The sequence below is a fragment of the Stegostoma tigrinum genome, chromosome 27 (genome assembly GCF_030684315.1).
Source record: "Stegostoma tigrinum isolate sSteTig4 chromosome 27, sSteTig4.hap1, whole genome shotgun sequence".
NCBI classification, from domain to species: Eukaryota; Metazoa; Chordata; class Chondrichthyes; order Orectolobiformes; family Stegostomatidae; genus Stegostoma; species Stegostoma tigrinum.
The window spans coordinates 41818209-41838439 of NC_081380.1; the positions used below are offsets into that span (position 1 = coordinate 41818209).

At 43.9% G+C, this 20231-nt stretch overlaps 1 protein-coding gene across 1 annotated transcript in view; it reads right to left on the minus strand.

The window, feature by feature from the left end:
- Positions 1 to 518: 518 nt before the first annotated feature.
- Positions 519 to 20231, minus strand: part of ppm1e (protein phosphatase, Mg2+/Mn2+ dependent, 1E) — a 121576-nt gene continuing 101863 nt past the window's right edge. The window contains exons 3-7 of the mRNA XM_048557079.2: positions 15738 to 15937; positions 14294 to 14482; positions 12031 to 12174; positions 7200 to 7293; positions 519 to 4272 (exon numbers count right to left, since the gene is read on the minus strand). Of these exons, the coding sequence (XP_048413036.1) occupies positions 3380 to 4272; positions 7200 to 7293; positions 12031 to 12174; positions 14294 to 14482; positions 15738 to 15937 (1520 nt within the window). The 3' untranslated portion in view covers positions 519 to 3379. The remainder of the gene's footprint in view (positions 4273 to 7199; positions 7294 to 12030; positions 12175 to 14293; positions 14483 to 15737; positions 15938 to 20231) is intronic.

The following is a 20231-nucleotide window of genomic DNA, read 5'->3' on the forward strand; positions in this document are numbered from 1 at the left end:
TACCATTCTGGTCACCATACTATAGGAAAGAAATGATTATACTGGAGGGGTGTGGAGGAGATTCACCAAGACTTTGTCTGGGATGAAGCAGTTTAGTGATGAGAGGTTGGATAAGGATTATTTTCTTTGGAGCAGAGACCGTTGAGCAGGATTGAGGGGCAGCGTGAAAAGTAAGCAGCTGAAGGGTCTATTAGAAGGGGGTGCACTTTTAAACTGAAAGGCAGCAGGTTTACAAAGGGTCAGAGGAAAATTTCTTTCACTCAGTGCACTCCAGATTCTACCACCCTCTAACTAGTTTAAAAAGTACTTCGATGAGCAAACAAAATGTAACAACATTCAAGACTATGGGTCTAGTGCAGGAAAATGGGACAAATGTAGATTTAGCATAAAATTGGTGGTACAGACTTAACGTGTTGAAGAGCATCTTCTGTCCTCTGATTCTATGAAGATGTCATGTCAGAGGAAATCTGCCTCCTCTGTCCAACAACCTACTAGTCCAGCAAGTAAATAAGGGCTCATCAAACTGGCGAAGTCCCTTTAATCATTAATTAAAGGCTTTGCTTTTAATAGTACAAAGTGCTCCACCATTTCCAATACGAGATATTACATTAGAACACAAAATGTACACAGACTAAACAGCATTAAAACAGATTATAATTACAATAGTTTTGTCACCATTTTGGTGTTCAAGTTTTTAAGACCATATATATATAATTTTTACATTATAATCACCAGAAATACCATCATTAGAAATTACAAGATACTGAACATGTAAATACAGGTACTGGTTGTGGGGGGAGGGGGGCAGGGAGTTTATTATTTAAACAAACAAGAAGCAAATAAGGGCACAGAAATTCAAACCAGGTTAAGGACTATTTGCTACCACCAGCTGCAATCAGTTAAATACTACGTGTCACAAAGCCAGGATTGTTTTAATGTGTGGAAGCAGTACAGTCAAACTGCTTCAACTGTAGACAGTACCTATACAATTACAGGCATTGGTACAAGTATACAGGCAAAGTGCTACAGTTGTAGTCAGCACCTAGAAAACTACAGGCACCAGTACATGTGTAGTTAAACTGCTTCAACTGTAGACAGTACCTACACAGGCACCAGTACAGGTGTATGGACAAATTGCTACAATTGCAGGTAGCACCTATACAACCACAGGCACCAGTATTCAAATTGCTTCAATTGCAGACAGTACCTGTACAACTACAGGTATCAGTACAAGTGTACAATCAAACTGCTCCAGTTGTAGTCAGTACCAATACAACTATAGGCACCAGTACAGGTGTACAGTCAGATGTTATTTTCAAACTGAAGATGTACAGTTGATATCTGCGCAGGCAGACTACTAGAGGTACCCACTTGGATGCACAGTCAGAACAGTAATGTCAGACCATCACAGGTACCTATACAGGTACCAATACAAAATGGGTTACACTAAAACCAGAACGCCAAAGAGACTACAATTAAAACTATGACTAGCATAGGTAATTGGCTGGATTGCTACCTGTACAGGTGAAGTGATACAGTCAGACCCACTATAAGCAGTGGTACAGGTTCTAGTGCAGCATACAGGAGACCAGCACAGTTTCATAGTCAGACTTTCACAGTTACCAGTGCAGATATATTATCAGACCAAAAACTACTAATGCATCATACATGTCTTACAGAATTACCTTGAGTTTCTTCAGAAGGAGATACTTTCTAAAGTTTAACTAGCTACCAGTAACTCATGACTGTTACTGTCTGTATTTGGTCAGGAGTGCCCTGATGAGTGTACTAATATATACGATTTTTTAAAATACAAGCCAGGACACCTGTTCAATGTATAATGATTATAAGAGCCTTTAGCTTATTTTAAAAAAGCCATTATAGGTGTTGGAATCATCAATTTGAGAGCCTTAGCCTCATAGGTTTGATTCGCTATGAGTAAATAACCACAGCCAGAGACAAACAAATACTTTTAACTATTAGTTATCAGAGAAATCACTATTACTGCAGTTTAATATGTTCTGTAAACTGAGATGTTCACTTTCACACACACACACATTCTTCCCACTTCCCCTATCCAATTGGAAATGAAACCCTTCTTTTGGATTAGGTTTCAGTCGAGCCCAGCTCTAAATTTTTCCACTTTCTGACTGAGGTAAATCCGAGACCAGGTCAGACATCTCCTCAGCAAGGGGGTTTTGCAAATCTTGCTGGGCTGCCAATATTTCTGTGCACCATTCAGTCCTGGGAAGGAGGAAGGTGGAGTGAGGCAGGGAGGTGCATGGACAGTGAAGGAAGTGGCTGTGACAATCATCCACCAGACTGGCTGGGGACAAACTGCAACACAAGACCCCAACCATGGAGAGGGCTGGAATGGAGTGTGGGTGGCAGGTTAGCCCGAGTATTGTCTAAAAGGTCTGCTGGTGTAACATTTATGTTTGAAGAGTTAGAACCCGAGATGAATACATTGAGAAAGTCTGTACAGTTAGAGAATTTGAGTTCGCTTCAGGAAATGAAAGGAGTAAATGTGCCCACAAGACTTTGGATTATCCTAAATGCAGAAGTGGTCCATAATGTCCTTCAGGGACAGAAATATGCCTCCACTATTGGTCTGGGCTTGTGACTCCAGTCCAACTCCAATGAAGTTGGCTCTCAGCTGTTCTCTGAAATGGCTGAGCAAAACATTCAGTTGCTTTCAACCAGTTCTCCTCTCCCCCTGACTGGCAATAAACAACTGGCACTGCCAGTGATGCTGTTGAAATTGGTTTTTAAAAAAATAGATGCACTCTTACTGGGTAAAAAGGAAGCTGCTTGAGTACAAAGGCAGGTCAGAAATTGCAGCACATGTCTATGTCACCTGTGGAACTTGGCGACTAAAGGAATCAAAAGGTATAGGGAAAAGTGGGAACAGCGCTGTATTATCAGCTTTGATCCGATGGAATGGCAGAGCAAGCTTGAAGGGGTGAATTGCTGACTCCTGCTCCTATCTTCTACGTGTCAGACAAGTAGATCGGCATATGACACAAATTCTTTCTCCCTCGCTCCTCTCCACCACCCATGCCCCACTCCTGGCAGCTGACTATCGGGTCACCAAAAGTTTTGGGAAGAGTGGGGGAGTGGCATCATTAGAGGTAAAATGCCACAGTGACGCTGCTCAGTCTACAGAAACCAGTTAAGATATAATCTTCCCTGGGCAGCATGGCTTATTGTTATGGGCTTCAGCTACTATGCCTGGGCCGGGAATACAAGATAACGTGAAGATTACGAGTTGATTTATAAGTTAGCTAGAGTGAGGTGAGGATTGTCTAGGAACAGAGAAGTAAACAACTCCAGTCTAGTGATGGGCAGGTAGGGAAGGAGGGGGTAGAGTGTGACAGCTTTACTGTTGAAGTAGACATGAGCTACTTGACCTGGCTGGCACCGCTCCATGCCAGCTGTCACGAGTCACTGCCCCGGAGCCGCGGTCTCTGCCCGGTTTTCCCCGCCGCGGTGCCCGGTGTACTGAGCCGTTGTGATTCCTCGCGGTTTTGCTGCTGGCCCGCCGACTGAGGCACAGCGCGGACCGCTCTCCTCGCTGCCCGGCCGCCAGGGCCCCGGGGAAGCAGGGAGCCGGCCTCTCCGCCCGGCGCTGCCTCCTCGAGCGCCCCGCGGGCCGGGTCTTCCGGTGTCGGACGGCGGCCGACGCAAAGTCCCTGCGTTTCCGCAAGCTTGGCCCCCTGCAGGGCTGCTCGGGCCTGGACCGCACCGCAGGCCTTTCCTTGGCACCGGTTTCCATCGGGAGGACGCTAATCGGGGGGCCTAGAGTCAGGCTAGTTCTGTCGGTCAGCGAGTCCTCCCTCGTGTCCTGCGTCAGTTCTGAGGCAGCGCCATATTGGTGGTGGGCTCGCGAACCCTGGTAGTCGCCGCGGTTCTCCTTATCATCACCGCCGTCTCCCTGCGCGCCGTCGAACGAGTTCCCGGTCCATTTGGAGTGACCGTTGGCCCCGCCCTCTTCATCCGCCGGCGCGCTCAGGTCGCGTAGGAACACCACGATGACCGTTATGTTGTCGCTCGAGCCCGCGTCCCGCGCTGACGCCACGAGCTTGTGAGCGACCATGCTGCTGTCGCCGTTGTTCTCCTTGAGGTGGTCGGACACCACCCTGACCGCCTCCTCGGGCTCCATGGTGTCGTAGAACCCATCGCAGGCGAGGATGAGGTAGTCTTCGGTGCCGTCCAGCACGGTGGAGTCGCTGTCCGCCTCGCCGCAGATGTACGGCTTGTGCTCGGCATCGCCTGGGGATGAGGAGGTGGGCGAAAGTTTAAAAAAATATATAGTTAGACACAAACCCAAGTTTAAAAAAAATATAGTTAGACACAAGCCCTGAGAGAGAGGGAGAGAAAGGCTTGTATTTGGGACGCCTCCCCCTCAGGTTGACAGAAAAATGGACAGAACATCAGAAATAGGACCAGAAAACCATCAGGGGATCTCCTCAGCCCTCCTGTCTGCACCGCTCAATCAGATCTTGGCTGATCATCCACCTGAATTCCAGATTTCCACAGTAGCCTTCACATCCAGCACCGGAGGAGCGGGAATTCAGTGTTGGGAAGACTGAAGCTATTGTTTCCAGCCCCTCTGCCCCAGCTTGTCCAAACTCAGTTCCCTAATTGCCAACTCCATTCCTCTTCCAGGCACCAGGCTCATTTGAAAGAGTACAAACTGTGAAGATGGATGAACACAGCAGGCCATGCAGCATCTCAGGAGCACAAAAGCTGACGTTTTGGGCCTAGACCCTTCATCATTTGAAAGAGTTCCTATTTTCTTCTCCCTCACCCACCCCACCCCCCAATCTCCAGTCATCTGCGGCTGAAACCTTCACTCATGTCTTGGTTGCCCCTCAACTTTCACTATGTAAATGTCCTCCTGACTGGTCTTCCATGCTCCACTCTTCATAGACGCCAAATCATCCAGAATTCGCAGCAAGACCTTAACCATATGCTTACTGATCAACATTGGCTCTTTGTCAAGCAGTTGCTTGTTTTAAAATTTTTATTCTGTTTTACGAATACTTCCAAGGCCTCTACCTTTCTCACCACTGTAATCCTCCAACCACCTCAACCATCTGAGGTATCTGCCTCTTGAGCATCCCCAAATTTAATTGCTGTTCCATTGGTGGCTGTGCCTTTTCGTTGTACTTGAGTTCTGGGATTCTTTCCCTCTACCTCTCTCCCTCTAGGCCTCGATGTTCTGCTTTGATGCCCTCTTACTTCTTTGCCCAAGTTTTGGGTCCTCTATGCTAAATCCCAGTGGAGGGATTGTCTTATGAGCCAAAGGTCAAAATGGTTGGGACTCTACTCATTGGAGTTTAGCAGAATGAGAGGTGATTTCATTGAAGCGTTTGGGATTCTTGAAGGTAAATGACAGAGTAAATGCTAAGAGGATGCTCTCACCTTGTGGGAGAGTCTAGGACCAGAGAGCATAGTCTCAGAATAAAGGAGCACCAATTTAAGACAAGCAAGAATTTCTTCTTTCAAGAGGGTTGTCAGTTTTGCCATGATCCTGTTGAATGTCAGAGCAGGCTTGAGGGGCTAAATGGCCCACCTTTTTCATGGATGTGAGTTTGCTCGCTGAGCAAATTTTTCATATTTCTTATGGTCTTAGACCTCCTGCTGAGGAACATTGTGTTTTATAATACTCCTGTGAAATGCCTTGGGAGACCTTCTGTTAAAACCACTTTTTAAATATGATTCTCTCAAACCAAAATTCAGATTTAAATTTACTCAGTGACTGAACATTACAACCCTCTATGGTAGAGCATTTCTCAGTTTCACAATCCTATAAGTGAGTGAATTTCTCCTCAGCCCAGTCCTAAATAACATAGCCCTTATTTTGCTGCCCAGTTCTTGACTGTCCTGCAGGTAGAATCAACTTTTCACCCTTTGACCTGTTGAGGCCTCCCAGAGCATTCTAGATTTTCGAAGAGTTCACTTCTCATTCTTCCAAACTGCAGAGGACATCATTCTGCTCAACAAGATGCAGCAGGAGTAGTGACCACAGTGTCTGAAGTGCAAAGGGTCCCATGTGTACACACAGACAGCTTTCATGACACTTGATGCCCTAAAGTGCCTCACAGCCAATGAAGCACTTCTTTGAAACTATTTGCAGTAAAGCAGTGCATAGCAAACTCCCACAAAGAGCACTGTGACTTCCTTAGGTGCAGTCTAATATTTTATCTTTGTTTAATGTCTTGTTTGGGAAAAATAGCACCTCCAACAATGCAGCAGTCTCTCAGCTTGGCACTGAGAATGTTGGCCTGAATATTGGACTCAAAACCACATACTTTCTGGCTCAGTGCTATGGCTGGCACCACGTTAATAGATCACAAACAGATTGAAAAGCAAACTGAGTTTAGGTTTCAGTTGCTGTCTTGTGATAATCCACAAGGTCTGGATACAAAACACTCACAATCATGTAACATGTGTGTTCACCCCTTGTCTATCTTATCTAGATCAGATTTGGGAACTTAAGACAGGCAGGCTGGCAAAGTTTCCTGCATTAAGTTAAAATCTAGGAATCCCAAGTGGACCATGTATACGAACTGAATATTCCTGACCACTACTGGACAGAGCCAGAGTGAATGACTGGATTACGGGAAGCACTGGAAGCACTTCTGATTTCTATATTTTTAAGAAGGATATAGAGGTACTGCAGGAAGAGACCAAAAGTTTTGAGGATGATCCAAAAGGTTATGCTATCAGGAAAGATTGAAAAGGCGCCTTCCTCTCGAATGATCTAAGAGAGGTATTTAAAATGTAAGGGGTTAAAGAGAATATTTGATACAAGAGACCTAGAGAAGATGCTTCCACTTCTGGGGGAGACTATCATTCAGGGATGGGAGAGAAACATGAATAAATTCAGTGGAGAATAATGGAGTGACTTCTTTAACAAGAGAGTGAAGAGAATATAGAACTTGCATCCACAGGGTTACGTATTAAGAGAAATTTGGAAAACTCACAAGTTTGAAGGGAGCGGAATGCTAAGCTGATGGATGAAAGCGATATGTGTGGAGCATATAGACTGAGATGGACTAGTCGGGTCGATTAGTCTGTATTCTCTAAGGAATAAGAGTCTAGCCACGGTGTCTCGGTGATGTGTCGAGACAGGCAACAGGGATGAGGCTGAAAATATAATCAGAGCCAGTTTCCTGATTTAAAAACCTCACCGATGGCTCTGGAGACAGAAAGGCTTCCATTAACTCGCCAAGCCCCGAACCACACCACACAGCCTCCGAGCGCTTCAATTCGCTGCTTTTCATCCTGAGGGAGCAAAAGGGAAGAACAAGTCGGAAAAAAATACACACATCAACTCAACTGAGATATTTGGTATAGCCTAATCTTGTGATAGACCATCCATCATTGGGTCCACACTCGGTTCTAAAATGCACGTTGAGACATGCACTCAGAAGGAAGGCACCTCATTGTATGTGTATGGAGGATGAAAATTCCACTTCACTAGAGCAAATAGACAAACTATTTTAAAACAAGATTTCTAATGTCCAATTTTTAACCTCAAAGAATTATTACAGTCAGTAGAAGGTCATTCAGCCTACTGTCTCTGTGCTGGCTGTACTTGGGATAGTTCACGTCATGCCATCTCCTGTACACTTTTCCTTTTCACATATTGGTCTTATTCCCTTTTGAATACATTAATTGACCCCACCTCTATCACACTATTGGACAGCATGTTCCAGACCCTAACCACCTCACTGTGTGCAAAAGTTTTTTTTCTTACCTTGTCTTTGCTTCTTTTGCAAACCACTTTAAATATGTGACATCTTGTATAACAAAGAACAGCACAGCACAGGAATAGGCCCTTCAGCCCTCCAAATCTGCGCCAACTCATTTTGCCCTTCCATATTAAAACTGTCTTCACTCACAGGATCCATATCCCTCTATTCCCATCCTATTCATGTATTCGTCCAACTGCTGCTTGATTGTTGCTATTGTGTCTGCTTCCACCACCTTCTCTGTCAGCACATCCAGGCATTCACTACCTTTTGTGTGAAAAATGTGCCTCGCACAGCTCTTTTAAACTCTTCCCCCCCCCCCACCAACTTTGCACCTTGAACCTGTGTCCCCGAGTAATTGACCCCTCCACTCTGGGCAAAAGCCTCATACATTCCTCTCTATCCATGCCATGCACAATCTTACAAACTTATATCAGGTTGCCTCTCATTCTCCTGTGTTCCAGCGAAAACAAACTCAGTCTGTCCAACCTTTCTTCATAGGTAAAATCCCCCATACCATGCAACATCCTGATAAACCCTTTCAGTACCCACTCCAAAGTAGTCATATCCTTGTTGCTATTGGTGTGGTGACCAGAACTGTTCATACTATTCCAAATGTGGCCTAACTGCAGTTCTGTAAAGCTACAGCATAATTTGTATATCTTTATACTTAGTGCCCCTTCCAATGAAAGCAAACATGCCATAGGCTTTTTTTACTACTTTATCTGCCTGCGCTGCCACCTTCAGAGATCTATGGACCTGGAAACCCAGATGCCTCTGCATATCAAATACTCCTAAGGGTTCTGCCATTCACTGTATAATTAACCCTGTACTTGTCTTTCCAAAGTACAACACAACAGTCCAGATTAAACTCCATCTGCCATTTTTCTGCCCATGCCTCCAACCAATCCATATCCTGATGTGTTCTCTGACAATCCTCTTCACTGTCCGCAAACCAACCAACAGTTGTATCATCTGCAAACTTAGTAATTAGACCAGCTGTGTTTTCTTCCATTTACTTAGATCATGAACAGCAGAATACCTTGCACTGGTCCCTTTGGAACAACACTCGTCACAGCCCTCCATTCCAAAAAGAATCCTTCCACCGCCAGCCTCTGTCTCCTGTGAATAAGCCAGTTCTGTATCCATCTTGAGCTCACTCCTGGTACCATGTTACTTCACTTTTTGTACCAGTCTGCCATAAGGGAACTCATCAAAAGCTTTACTGAAGTCCATGTAGACAATATCAACCATTTTCCCTCATCTGTCATCTTTGTCACCTCCTCAAAAAAACTTGCTTGACCAAGTTTGTGAGGCACACCCTCTCCCATACAAAACAATGCTATTATCATTGATCAGTCCATTTGTTTCTAAATGCTTATAGATCTTGTCCCTGAGAATATTTTCCAATAATTCCCTTCCCACTGAAGTGAGGCTGACAGGCCTGTATGTTCCTGAATTATCCCTGTTACCCCTTTTAAACAAGGGGACAACATTAGCTATTTTCCAGTCTGCTAGGACCTCACCTGTGGCCAAAGAGGATACAAAGATGTCTGTCAGTGCTCCAACAATTTGTTCTCTTGCCTCCCTCAATATTCTGGGAGTAGATCCCATCAGGACCTGGGGACTTATCTATCATAATACTTTTCAATTTGCACAACACTTCATCCTTTTAAATGGAACTTGGCTTAGAAATTCAACACCCCCTTGAAATCATCCTCTGCCAAGTCCTTCTCTTTGCTGAATACTGATACACAATACTTTTTTAAGACCTCACCTATCTCTCTGGTTCCACACGTACATTCTCTCCTTTATCCTTGAGTGGGTCAACCGCCTTCTCTGACTACCCTCTTGCTTTTTATGTATATATAAAAAAACCTTGGGATTCTCCTTAATCTTTTTTGCTAACGACTTTTCATAGTCCCTTTTAGCCCATCTAATTCCTCGCTTAAATTCTTTCCTACTTTCCTGATATACTTTAAGGGCTTTGTCAGTTCCCATCCTACTAGACTTAATGTTGATTAGGTTTTGGTCTTTTTATGAGTAGGAACAGTTTCTCCATATCTGTTCAGTCCAGTCCCTCGTGAAGTTGAAAACTTCTGTCAAGTTTCCTCTTAGCCTTCTCTTCTCCAAGGAAAATAATCCCAACTTCTCCAAACTATCCTCAGAATTGATGCTTCTTATCCCTGGAACCATTCTGATCAACCTGTTCTGCACTCTCTCCAATGCATTCATGTACTTCCTAAAGCTACTGCTGAACTTGTGTCTAATAAAAATCCCAAATACCTTCCTTGATCTTCTAATTTCTGCCCTGGGGTCTTGTATGATTTATGAACTGCACTTTCCACCTCTCCTGATACCGTCAATTACTTATTCATCCAGGTCTGTCTATTTTGCAATCCCTTTAGCCTTTACTTTGTCTCTCCATATTCTTTTAATCAAGACCTTTCCTTGATTCACAAGGCCTAAATAAATCTTCATGGACCATGTACATCCTAAACACAAACAATTCTTCATGCTGTAAATCCGTATCACCCATTATAATGGGAACTGTCAGACATTGCAGTACAACCACTGACAGGAGGATCTAATTAAGAAGGAATTAAGTACCATCACCGTCATTAAAGAAGTAGCATTAGACAAACTAATGTGGCTAAAGGCTAAACAGATAGGGACTCTATGGACTGGAATTTAGAAGAGTGAGAGGTGATCTCACTGAAACATACAGGATTTTTGATGGCCTTGACAGCATAAATGCTGAGAAGATGTTTACCCTCATGGGAGAGCCTCGGACCAGCGGGCATAGTTTCAGAATAAAGGTACACCAATTTAAGACTGAGATGAAGAGGAATTCCTTCTTCAGAGGGTTGCAAATCTTTGGAACTCCTTGCTACAGAGAACTGTGGGGGCGGAGTCTTTGTGTGTATTTAAAGCTGAGATAGATTCTTGGTCAATCAGGGAATCAAGAGTTATGGGGGAGGGGCAGAAAAGTGGACATGAGGAGTGTCAGATCAGCCATGATCCTATTGAATGGCAGAACCGGCTTAATGGACTGAATGGTCTACTCCTGTTCCTATTTCTTATGATCTAATTACAGTGTGATAAGTTTACACAGGGGATGACCATTTATAAATGGGCTAATCAGAATTTATAACAGATATAAAAACAAGATTTATGACATCAAATAAGGCATGAATTAAATATATGTCTTCTGACTGAATTCTCTTTCCATTAACCCACTCCAAACCAAGACTTCACTTGGTCTTGACACCCCTCGTTCTGGAAACATCTAGGGCTAAATCTGAACTGTGAATTTGGAAACCTGAACAACTCAAGTTGGTATCAATGGTTTAATTATAAACATGTTAGCATCTTCAGCCAGAGTAAAGTAAGTTAGATGTCTGTGGCAACTCTGCAGAGCCTTAATGGGACATCTGCTTTAGAAACAGTTCAGGTAAGGATTGAAAAACTCCTGGAATGAAGGAATTGTCTTATGAGGAAAGATTGAGTGGGTTGGCCCTATACTCAAGAGTTTAGAAGAGGATTTTAAAGGTGAAGTTTGACAAGGTGGATGCTGAAAGAATGCTTTTGTCTCCCTGGGGCATCTAGAACTAGAGGTTATTGCTTAATGATGAGGGATCTCCCATTTAAGAGTTGAGGAGGAATTTGGCTTTTCAAAGAGTTGGTAGTGTTTGGAATTCACTTCCCCAGACAATAGTGGAGACTGGGTCATTGAATGATTCAAGACCGAGTTGGATAGATTATTGATTATGAAGGGAGCTGAGGGTAATGGGAGACAGGCAAGAAAGTGGAGTTAGAGCCACAATCAGATCAAAAATGGCCTTATTGGATGGCAGAGTGGGCTCGACAGAACGAATGGCCTGCCCCAATTCATATGATCCGCTGTGGCAGATGTTCCTGCCAGTGCTGCCCTCCCTGTGTTTACTGTATAATTAGCAAGTCAGTATTTCTCAATAGAGCATCAACCCTAAGGGCATCGATACTGTTAGTCTTAGCTTGCTCAAGCAATAAAAATAACTGTAATATCAGCTGAACAGGACAGTGGTGATAATCCACTCCCATCTGAGAGGTCAAACAGGGTTAACATCTGGTCTGAGAAATGGCTACTGTATGTATTCCCTCAGTACTCTAGACTCTGAGGCAAATCGTAACCTCAACATCTCCTTCGTCAGGCACTGTCCAAGGAGAGCACGTAGCCCCTGTGCCCAAAACAAATGACAACACTTTGATATCACTAACCAATTACCTCTCTGTCAGGTTTGTGAGGTTTCATCAGTTCCACTGCCTGGCCCTTTCGCACCAACATCACCTGGGAGTCACCCAGCCAGGCTACATGCAGCATGTTCCCTCGCATAAAGGTCACCACACCAGTCGTTCCACATCGTAGGTTCTAAAAGCAATAGAATGAGAAGAACATATCTTTGTGTTTGTGCTTTATTTATACCCTGGACCAGATCCTCATGTGTTTGTGTTTCTCTCTCCATCTATGTGGTGGGATTGGGGGGAGCTTCCAGACAAAGAGCTTTCTTCAGGCAAACTTTCCCTTTACTGTCCTAAAAAATGTATCATCGTGTTCTGTATAGAATAATACAGCACGGAAGGAGCCCATTCTGTTGCTGTCACCTCTTTGGAAAGTAAAGTAGCCACAGACTTAGCCAGGCTTTTGGATTGCTGTCTCATTAGAGAGAGGGTGATGCTTTAATCTGAGGGTCACCGTGCCTCACACAAGGGAGGTGAGGTTGGGAAGGAGAATCCTTCATGGTAACAAGCCGATCCAGGAATTGAACCCACACTGCTGGTATTGACTCTATGTTACAATCTGGCTGGCTTGCCAACTGAGTTAAACATCCCTGTCTGGGAGAGCAGAATAGTTATTCTCCTACTCTTCCCTCCTTCAACCTGTTGCTTTGCCAGTGGCAATGAGCAGAAGTACTGCAGCTGAGGGAAAATTCAGACGAGCTCGGAGAGAAAGAGACGGTATGGAGGTGTTTGCTCCTTTATGAATGGAAACCAACAGTGAATGTAAACAGCTCCATTTCTTACCTGCATCTGCCTTTAAGTGAAATAGTGGTCAGTGCAAATTGTACGGGACTTAAGTTTTTTTTATAGTGGAGAGTTGGGGATAATTCTCCATTAAGAAGGACAAGGGCAGCAGATACATGGGAACCATCACCTGCAAGTTCCCCTCTAAGCCATTCATCATCCTGACTTGGAAATGTATCATTATTTCTTCACTCTTGCTGGGTCAAAATACTGGAACTCCCTTGTCACCTGCATCATAGGGGTCCCTACACCCCAAGGACTGCAGTGGTTTGAGAAGACAGCTCACTACCACCTTCTCAAGGAGCAATTAGGGAGACAGCCAATAATTGCAGGCCCAGCCAGTGGCACCCACATCCAGTAAATAAGTTTCAAAAAGAAGCAGAGAAGGTCATAGGGAAATCTAATAAGTCAGTCAAAATGATGAAGGGTTTCAATGAAGAACTAAGCAGTGGTTAAAGATTTAAAACAATCAGAGAAACGGCAAGGTTAGTGGATGGAGAATTTTCTTCACAGAATTGTTAAGATTCCAATTCTATCACCTGAAAAGATGACTGAATCAGATTCCACAGTAAATTTCAAGAGGCAATGTACGATGGAAGAGGATTCATTTGTCTGGTAATGGGTGGGAGAGAAGCTGGTGTTGTGGGATTAAATCTCTTCCAAAGAGCTAGTGGAAGTCTTGAGGGATAATGTACTTGTCTCTCAGCCAGATGTGCTGGATTCAAGTCTTAATCCAGGGATGAACAGGCAAGGAAGGTAACATGAAGAGGCTCAATAGGCAGGTGCTATTTTCCCTGGAGCATTGGAGGCTGAGGGGTGACCTAGTATAGGGGCATGGAGGCAAATAGAGAAGGTCCTTTCTTCAGAGTAGGGAAGCCCAAAACAAGAGAGCATAGGTTTAGGGTGAGAGGAGAAAGATTCAGAAGGGACCTAAGGGGCAGTGTTTTCACGCAGAGGGCCATGTGTATATGGAATGAACTGCCAGAACAAGTGGTACAACACGTCAAAGGTATCTGCATGTGTATATGAATCGTCCAAATGCAGGCAAATAGGACTAGATTAATTCAGGATATCTGGTCAGCATGAACGAGTTAGACTGAAGGGTCTGTTTTCCGAGCTGTACGTTTCTGTGAACAAGTAGGTTGAGCATCGACATTAAAATAATTCTGACAGGCTAATGGCAAGAAGTTCGAGCAAAATTGTCTCCTGGTTAGACATAGTTCAATGTAGAATTCTTGTACATCTTATGATGGGCTTACAGCCTTTCCCATAAATAACAGCTACAGAAACTGATGTAAATACATGTCTTGCCTGTTTCACAGTTCAGTAGGCATAGTGTTTCAAAGAGTCAGTATAGATAGGGCAGGGCAAGTGGCCTCATTTGGTGCTGCAAAATTTTCTTTAGCCCAGGGAGTGTTGTGTAGAATTTTCCAGTTGACCCCGAGTGGGTGGGAGATATCACTCACCTCCCGGGCAGCCTTTTGAACGAACCGCTCATCCGTGAGGCGAAAGGCTCGACACAGGGCCTCAGCTGGGTCATGCTGGAAGATCTCCTGTCTGACAAGGTTCACGTGGAGGTGGATGGAGGCATAGATTGCAGCATCCACCCCTCCATGTCCATCAAATACCGCGAAAAATGACTGCTCCTCCTGGTCCTGGTGAGAGAAGAAAAGGAAGTGCCAGAAAGGGGGAGAAGGAGCTGGCATTTCAGTAGCACTTAACCTGCTGCCAGGACCCTGCCAAACAATTGACAGCCAATAAAGCACTTTCTCTCTTTTGAATTCTGTCAAGTAGGAAACAATCTGAGCACTGCAAGATCCCATAAACAGCAATGTGATTGATAAGCCGAGGTCATAATGAAGACTTAAAGGAGCTGTTTATTCATTGAGACAGCAGTTTAGTTCTGAATGGGAGTAGAATCATGGACATCGAGGTCTACAGCCCTCAAGAAGACTCTTCGGCTCATCAAATCTTCACCAGTCCAAAACAACCACCTAACTATTTCAAGACAACAAAGTGTGGAGCTGGAGGAACACAGCAAGCCTGGCAGCATCACAGCAGCAAGAAAGCTGACATTTTCAGTCAGGACTTATTCAGAAATTATGAAGGGTCCCAACCTGAAACGTCAACTTTCCTGCTCCTCTGGTACTACCTGCGTTTCCGGCTTGCTGCGTTTCTCCAGCTCCACACTGTATTGTATCTGACTCCAGCATCTCTGTTTCTTGCTATCTCTGCCTAACTATTCTAATCCGATTTTCCCGCACTTGGCCTGTAGCCTTGGCATTTGCAAATATATACCAAATTCAAACAAATGGCAATTAACTATATGATCAAAGAAGAAAAATTTGCAATGTTAATCTCAACAACTAGATAGCTCAAATCAGTTTACATCAATGCTGTACCTTCCCAAAGGGAGCATGAGCCAATTAGAAATACAGATTAGCAATGAAAGATAGACATAGATTTGGACTAGAGGGAGAGGGTTGCAGAGTAATGGAGGCTGTGAGGTGTCTTGACAGAGGGTATACTGAGGGAGGAGTCAGTAGAGCTGATTCTCAGTCCCCGTCACCAAGACTGTGAGATTTTGAAGAAATGTCAGAAATGCAAGAGGTACCAGGTGTGACTGCCACTGCACACAGCCCAACATGATCTCTGACCAACAGACTGTTCCTCCTTCCTTCCCTCACTCCGCCCCACCTTTCTCTCAGCTTCCTTCTGTCCTATCTCCACCACATTTATCATTCTCCTCAACTCAGTTCTTCCCACTCCCTAACATTTCTTCTTTCCTTCAACTCATGTCTCTTCCTGCCTTCTGTCTTGTCATTCTGCCTCCTCCTCACCACCACCTGGGCCCATAGACAGCTTGGCTGGGGCCTACAGTGTTCATTCAGGCTCATAGCTGTGATTTACCTCTAGATTGAAGAGAGTATTGAAGTCTGGCAGACAGACATGTTTGTCCTCCATCTTTCTGCGCATGTTTTTGATGGCGTGAATGGACGTTTCAAAATAGGGATGAGTTCTTCGTGTCAATGGCAAGTCTTTCACCCAGCTGCAGCAGATCTCATGGAGTTTGGTGAACACCATTCGGGACAGCCTTGTTGAGTCAAACTCTGGAAATGTATAAGATCAATCCCTTCAACCCACAAGACAGCAGAGGAAAAATCAAATCAAAGGAAATTACTGCAGTGGCTAGAAATCTGAAAATAAAAACATTGCTGGAGAAACTCAACAAGTTTGACAGCATTTGTAGAGAGAGAAACAGAGTTTATGCTTCAAGTCAAAATAATTCTTCAAACTGCAAAAGCAAATGTTTGAATTGTGATGTCCCTGAACAAATCAATTGGAAGAACTAGACCACTTGGCCCTTTGAGCCTGTTCGACCTTTGGATAAGATCGTGGCTCATTTGATTATGGCTCAGGCATTGAGTACATTAGCTTTATGTATGTTAGAAAACTGAAGGGATGTGATCTGATTTATCACCACAAAAAACCCAGGGAGAAAAGGTGAAAAAAAAACAAAAATCTGCAACCCCTGGCAGGTGAAAAATCTAAGCATCATGTGTTTTGGATTTGAGATTGGAGTTTGAGGGAAATAGTTCCTCATTAATAATACACTGATGACTTCTTTAAAGATTGCAAAAATTGTACCAACCAGACGACAAGGTTGACATTGATGCTTTCTTTGGATATTTTAAAGATTTTTATGGGTTTTTAATTTTGTCTTATATCATTAATAAATTGTGTAGTTTTAAGACTGTTTTACTGCTAAGTTTTCTCTTAATATTTTTAGTCAATAAAGTCGTGGCTGATTGTGGCCTAAAATCCAGATTTCTGCCTCTTCCTACCTCTCCCTGATAACCTTTGTCTCCTTTGTTAGTCAAGACTTGGTAACAGTTGAACATTGAGGCAATTGCAGACTGCTTGAAGATATCACAAGAGTCAATTGGATGGAGAGGCCCATTCAGAGTTTCTTAATTCAAATATGTAGAGGGTCCTTACTATTACTTCCTAAACAATTCCATTAGTCTACCTAGACACCTGTTCCAAGTGTTGGTCATTCTGTGTGTGTAACAATCAAATTGACACAGTACAGGAGGAAGGCATTCAGCTCATTCGGCATATTCCAGCTCTTTCAGAGAGTTCCCACTCAACTGCTATTTCTGCATCATGATCTTGTCCAAGTATTTGTCCAGGGATAACAAGGTGTAGAGCTGAATGAACACAGCAGGCCAAGCAGCATCAGAGGAGCATGAAAGCTGACATTTTGGGTCCAGACCCTTCTACAGAATTGGGGGAGAGGAAGGGGATTCTTATTTCAGAATGCCCTTCCTGTCCCCCATTTCTGAAGAAGACCCTAGACCCAAAACGTCAGCTTTCATGGTCCTCTGATGCTGCTTGGCCTGCTGTGTTCATCCAGCTCTACACCTTGTTATCTCAGATTCTCCAGCACCAGCAGTTCCCACTATCTGTGTTACAAATATTTCTTCAGTTCCTTTTTCAAAGGTCATTATTGACTCTGAATTGGTAATGTTATATTTTGCTGGTTTGTATCTTTAAATGGTTTTCAGCCTTCATGAAAAGAGATGGCAGATTGTTGTGGTACAGAGGAGTCTGGGTATCCTCGTTCATGAAGACCGTAGGATATAGGAGCAGAATTAGGCTATTCGATCATGGCTAATATGTTTCTTGACCCCATTCTCCTTCTCTCTCCCCTTGATCTCCTAACTAATCAAGAACTTATTTATCTCTGTCTTAAAGACAACAAATGACTTGATCTCCTCGGCCTTCTGCAGCAATGAATTCGACAGATTCTCCATCCTCTGGCTGAAGAAATCCTACTTCATCTCAATCACGAAAGGTTGCGGCAGATGTAGCAAGTAATGAGGAAGGTGGTTACAGAGGGACATGGATAAGCTGCAGAGCTGGGCTGAGAGGTGGCAAATGGAGTTTAATGTTGAAAAGTGTGAGCTGATTCACTTTGGAAGGAGTAACAGGAATACAGGGTACTGGGCTGATGGTAAGATTCTAGGTAGTGTGGATAAGCAGAGGGATCTTGGTGTCCATGTGCATAGATCCCTGAAAGTTGCGACCCAGGTTGACAGGCTTGTCAGAAAGGCGTACAGTGTGTTAGGTTTTATCGGTAGAGGGATTGAGTTTCAGAGCCATGAGGTCATGTTGCAGCTGTACAGAACTCTGGTGTGGCTGCACTTGGGAGTATTGTGTACAGTTCTGGTTGCCACATTGTAGGAAGGATGTGGAAGCATTGGAAAGGGTGCAGAGGAGATTTACCAGGATATTGCCTGGTATGGAGGGAAAGTCTTATGAGGAAAGGTTGAGGGACTTGAGGCTGTTTTCGTTAGAAAGTAGAAGGTTAAGAGATGACCTAATAGAGACATACAAGATGATCAGCAGATTAGATAGGGTGGACAGTGAGAGCCTTTTTCCTCGGATGGTGATGGCTAGCATGAGGAGACATAGCTTTAAATTGAGGGGTGATAGATATAGGACAGATGTCAGAGGTAGGTTCTTTACTCAGAGTGTAGTAAGGGCATGGAACGCCCTGCCTGCAACTGTAGTAGACTCGCCAACCTGAAGGGCATTTAAATGGTCATTGGATAAACATATGGATGATAATGGAATAGTGTTGGTTAAATGGGCTTCAGATTGGTTTCACAGTTCGGTGCAACATCAAGGGCCGAAGGGCCTGTACTGTGCTGTAATGTTCTATGTTGACCTTTATTGAGAGAAAAAAACAGAAGCCTTGCTATGACTGTACAGGACATTGGTGAGACTGCATACAGAGTACTGTGCAATTAAACATGCATTATCCAGGAGAAAAATCACTAAGTCATTAAAGACTGTGTTTTAGCACGTTCTTTGAGCGCTTCATTATTGTATGTATAAGAGCATTGGACATGTAGATGTAAAGATCGTTTGAGTGACAGTCAAGGATCATCCAATCTGGTGATGATGAGTCTGTTTTACTTTCACATTGACCAGTTGTCATGCAGATGTAAACAATGGGCAGCCAATGGCAGGTGGGCAGGGGTTTGTGGCAGGAGGTCATCTGACAATATTCCTGAGAAAGGAAAGAAAACAGTAAATCACGCGAATGACACAAGCTGGCCTGGACCACCTTGTTATATATTCTCCAAAATGGAGCTCCAGTATGACACCTACATTCAGTGGCAATCGGACTGGAAAATGGGACTAGCTGAGTAGTTCTTTCAGGAGCCAGCATAGACATAATGGACCGATTCTACCTCTAAGTGTTATTGCTTTTTCACACTGGGCCTCCAGGAATTGTGCAACCAGATTTAGAATTGTGAGCAAAGTCAGAGTCAGGCTGAGCTGTAAGGACTGTCACAGTTGAACAGCTGTGAGTGAGCACTTTGGTTAGGTGCATGTTTGTCACGTAAATGAGTGAGTGAGTAATTGTGAATAAGTGATTGAGTAGTGAGTGAGTGAGAAAGAGGAGATGGGAGAGTGCACACTAGAATTGGCTGTGACTCTGAAAGAGGGAAATGGCTGGGAATGTTGACAGGAGATCATTAAAACCCCTTTGTCTGTAAACAGCTGTCAAACTTCTCAAAGCAGCATCACAGAGCTCACTTCTCTGAGTCAGCTGTCAATGATAATCAAAAGCTGCCCTTCGCAGGATTTCCCGACACACAGTTAAAAAACAGATACTTACACATTGTCACTGCAGTTACTGGGGACAGCATGAGGAAAGGGAAAGGGTGATGGAAGGTTGCTTTTCAGACTGGATGCCTGTGACTAACGATGTGCCACAAGGATCAATGCTGGGTTCACTGCTTTTTCTTATTTATAGAAATGATTTGGATGTGAACGTGGAAGGTATGGTTACTAAATTGGTAGGTGACACCAAAATTGGAGATGTAGTGGACAGCAAAGGTTACCTCAGAGTACAACAGGATCTTCGGCCAATGGGCCGAGGATTGGCAGACGGAGGTTAATTTAGATAAATGTGAGGTGCTGCATTTTGGAAAGGCAAATCAGGGCAGGACTTAAACACTTGATGGTAAGGTCCTGGGGCGTGTTGATGAACAAAGAAACCTAGGAGTGCATGTTCATACTTCCTTTAAAGTGGCGTCACAGGTAGAAAGGATAGTGAAGAGGGTGTGTGGTATGCTTGCCTTTATTGATCAGTGCATTGAGTATAGGAGTTGGAAGATCATATTGTGGTCATACAGGACATTGGTTAGGCCCCTTCTGGAATACTGCATGCAACTCTGGTGTCCCTGCTATAGGAAGAATGTTGTGAAACTTGAAAGGGTTCAGAAAGGGCTTACAAGGATATTGTCAGGGTAGGGTTTGAGCTAAAGGAACAGGCTGAATAGGCTGGGGCTATTTTCCCTGGAGCTGAGTGACCTTATAGAGGTT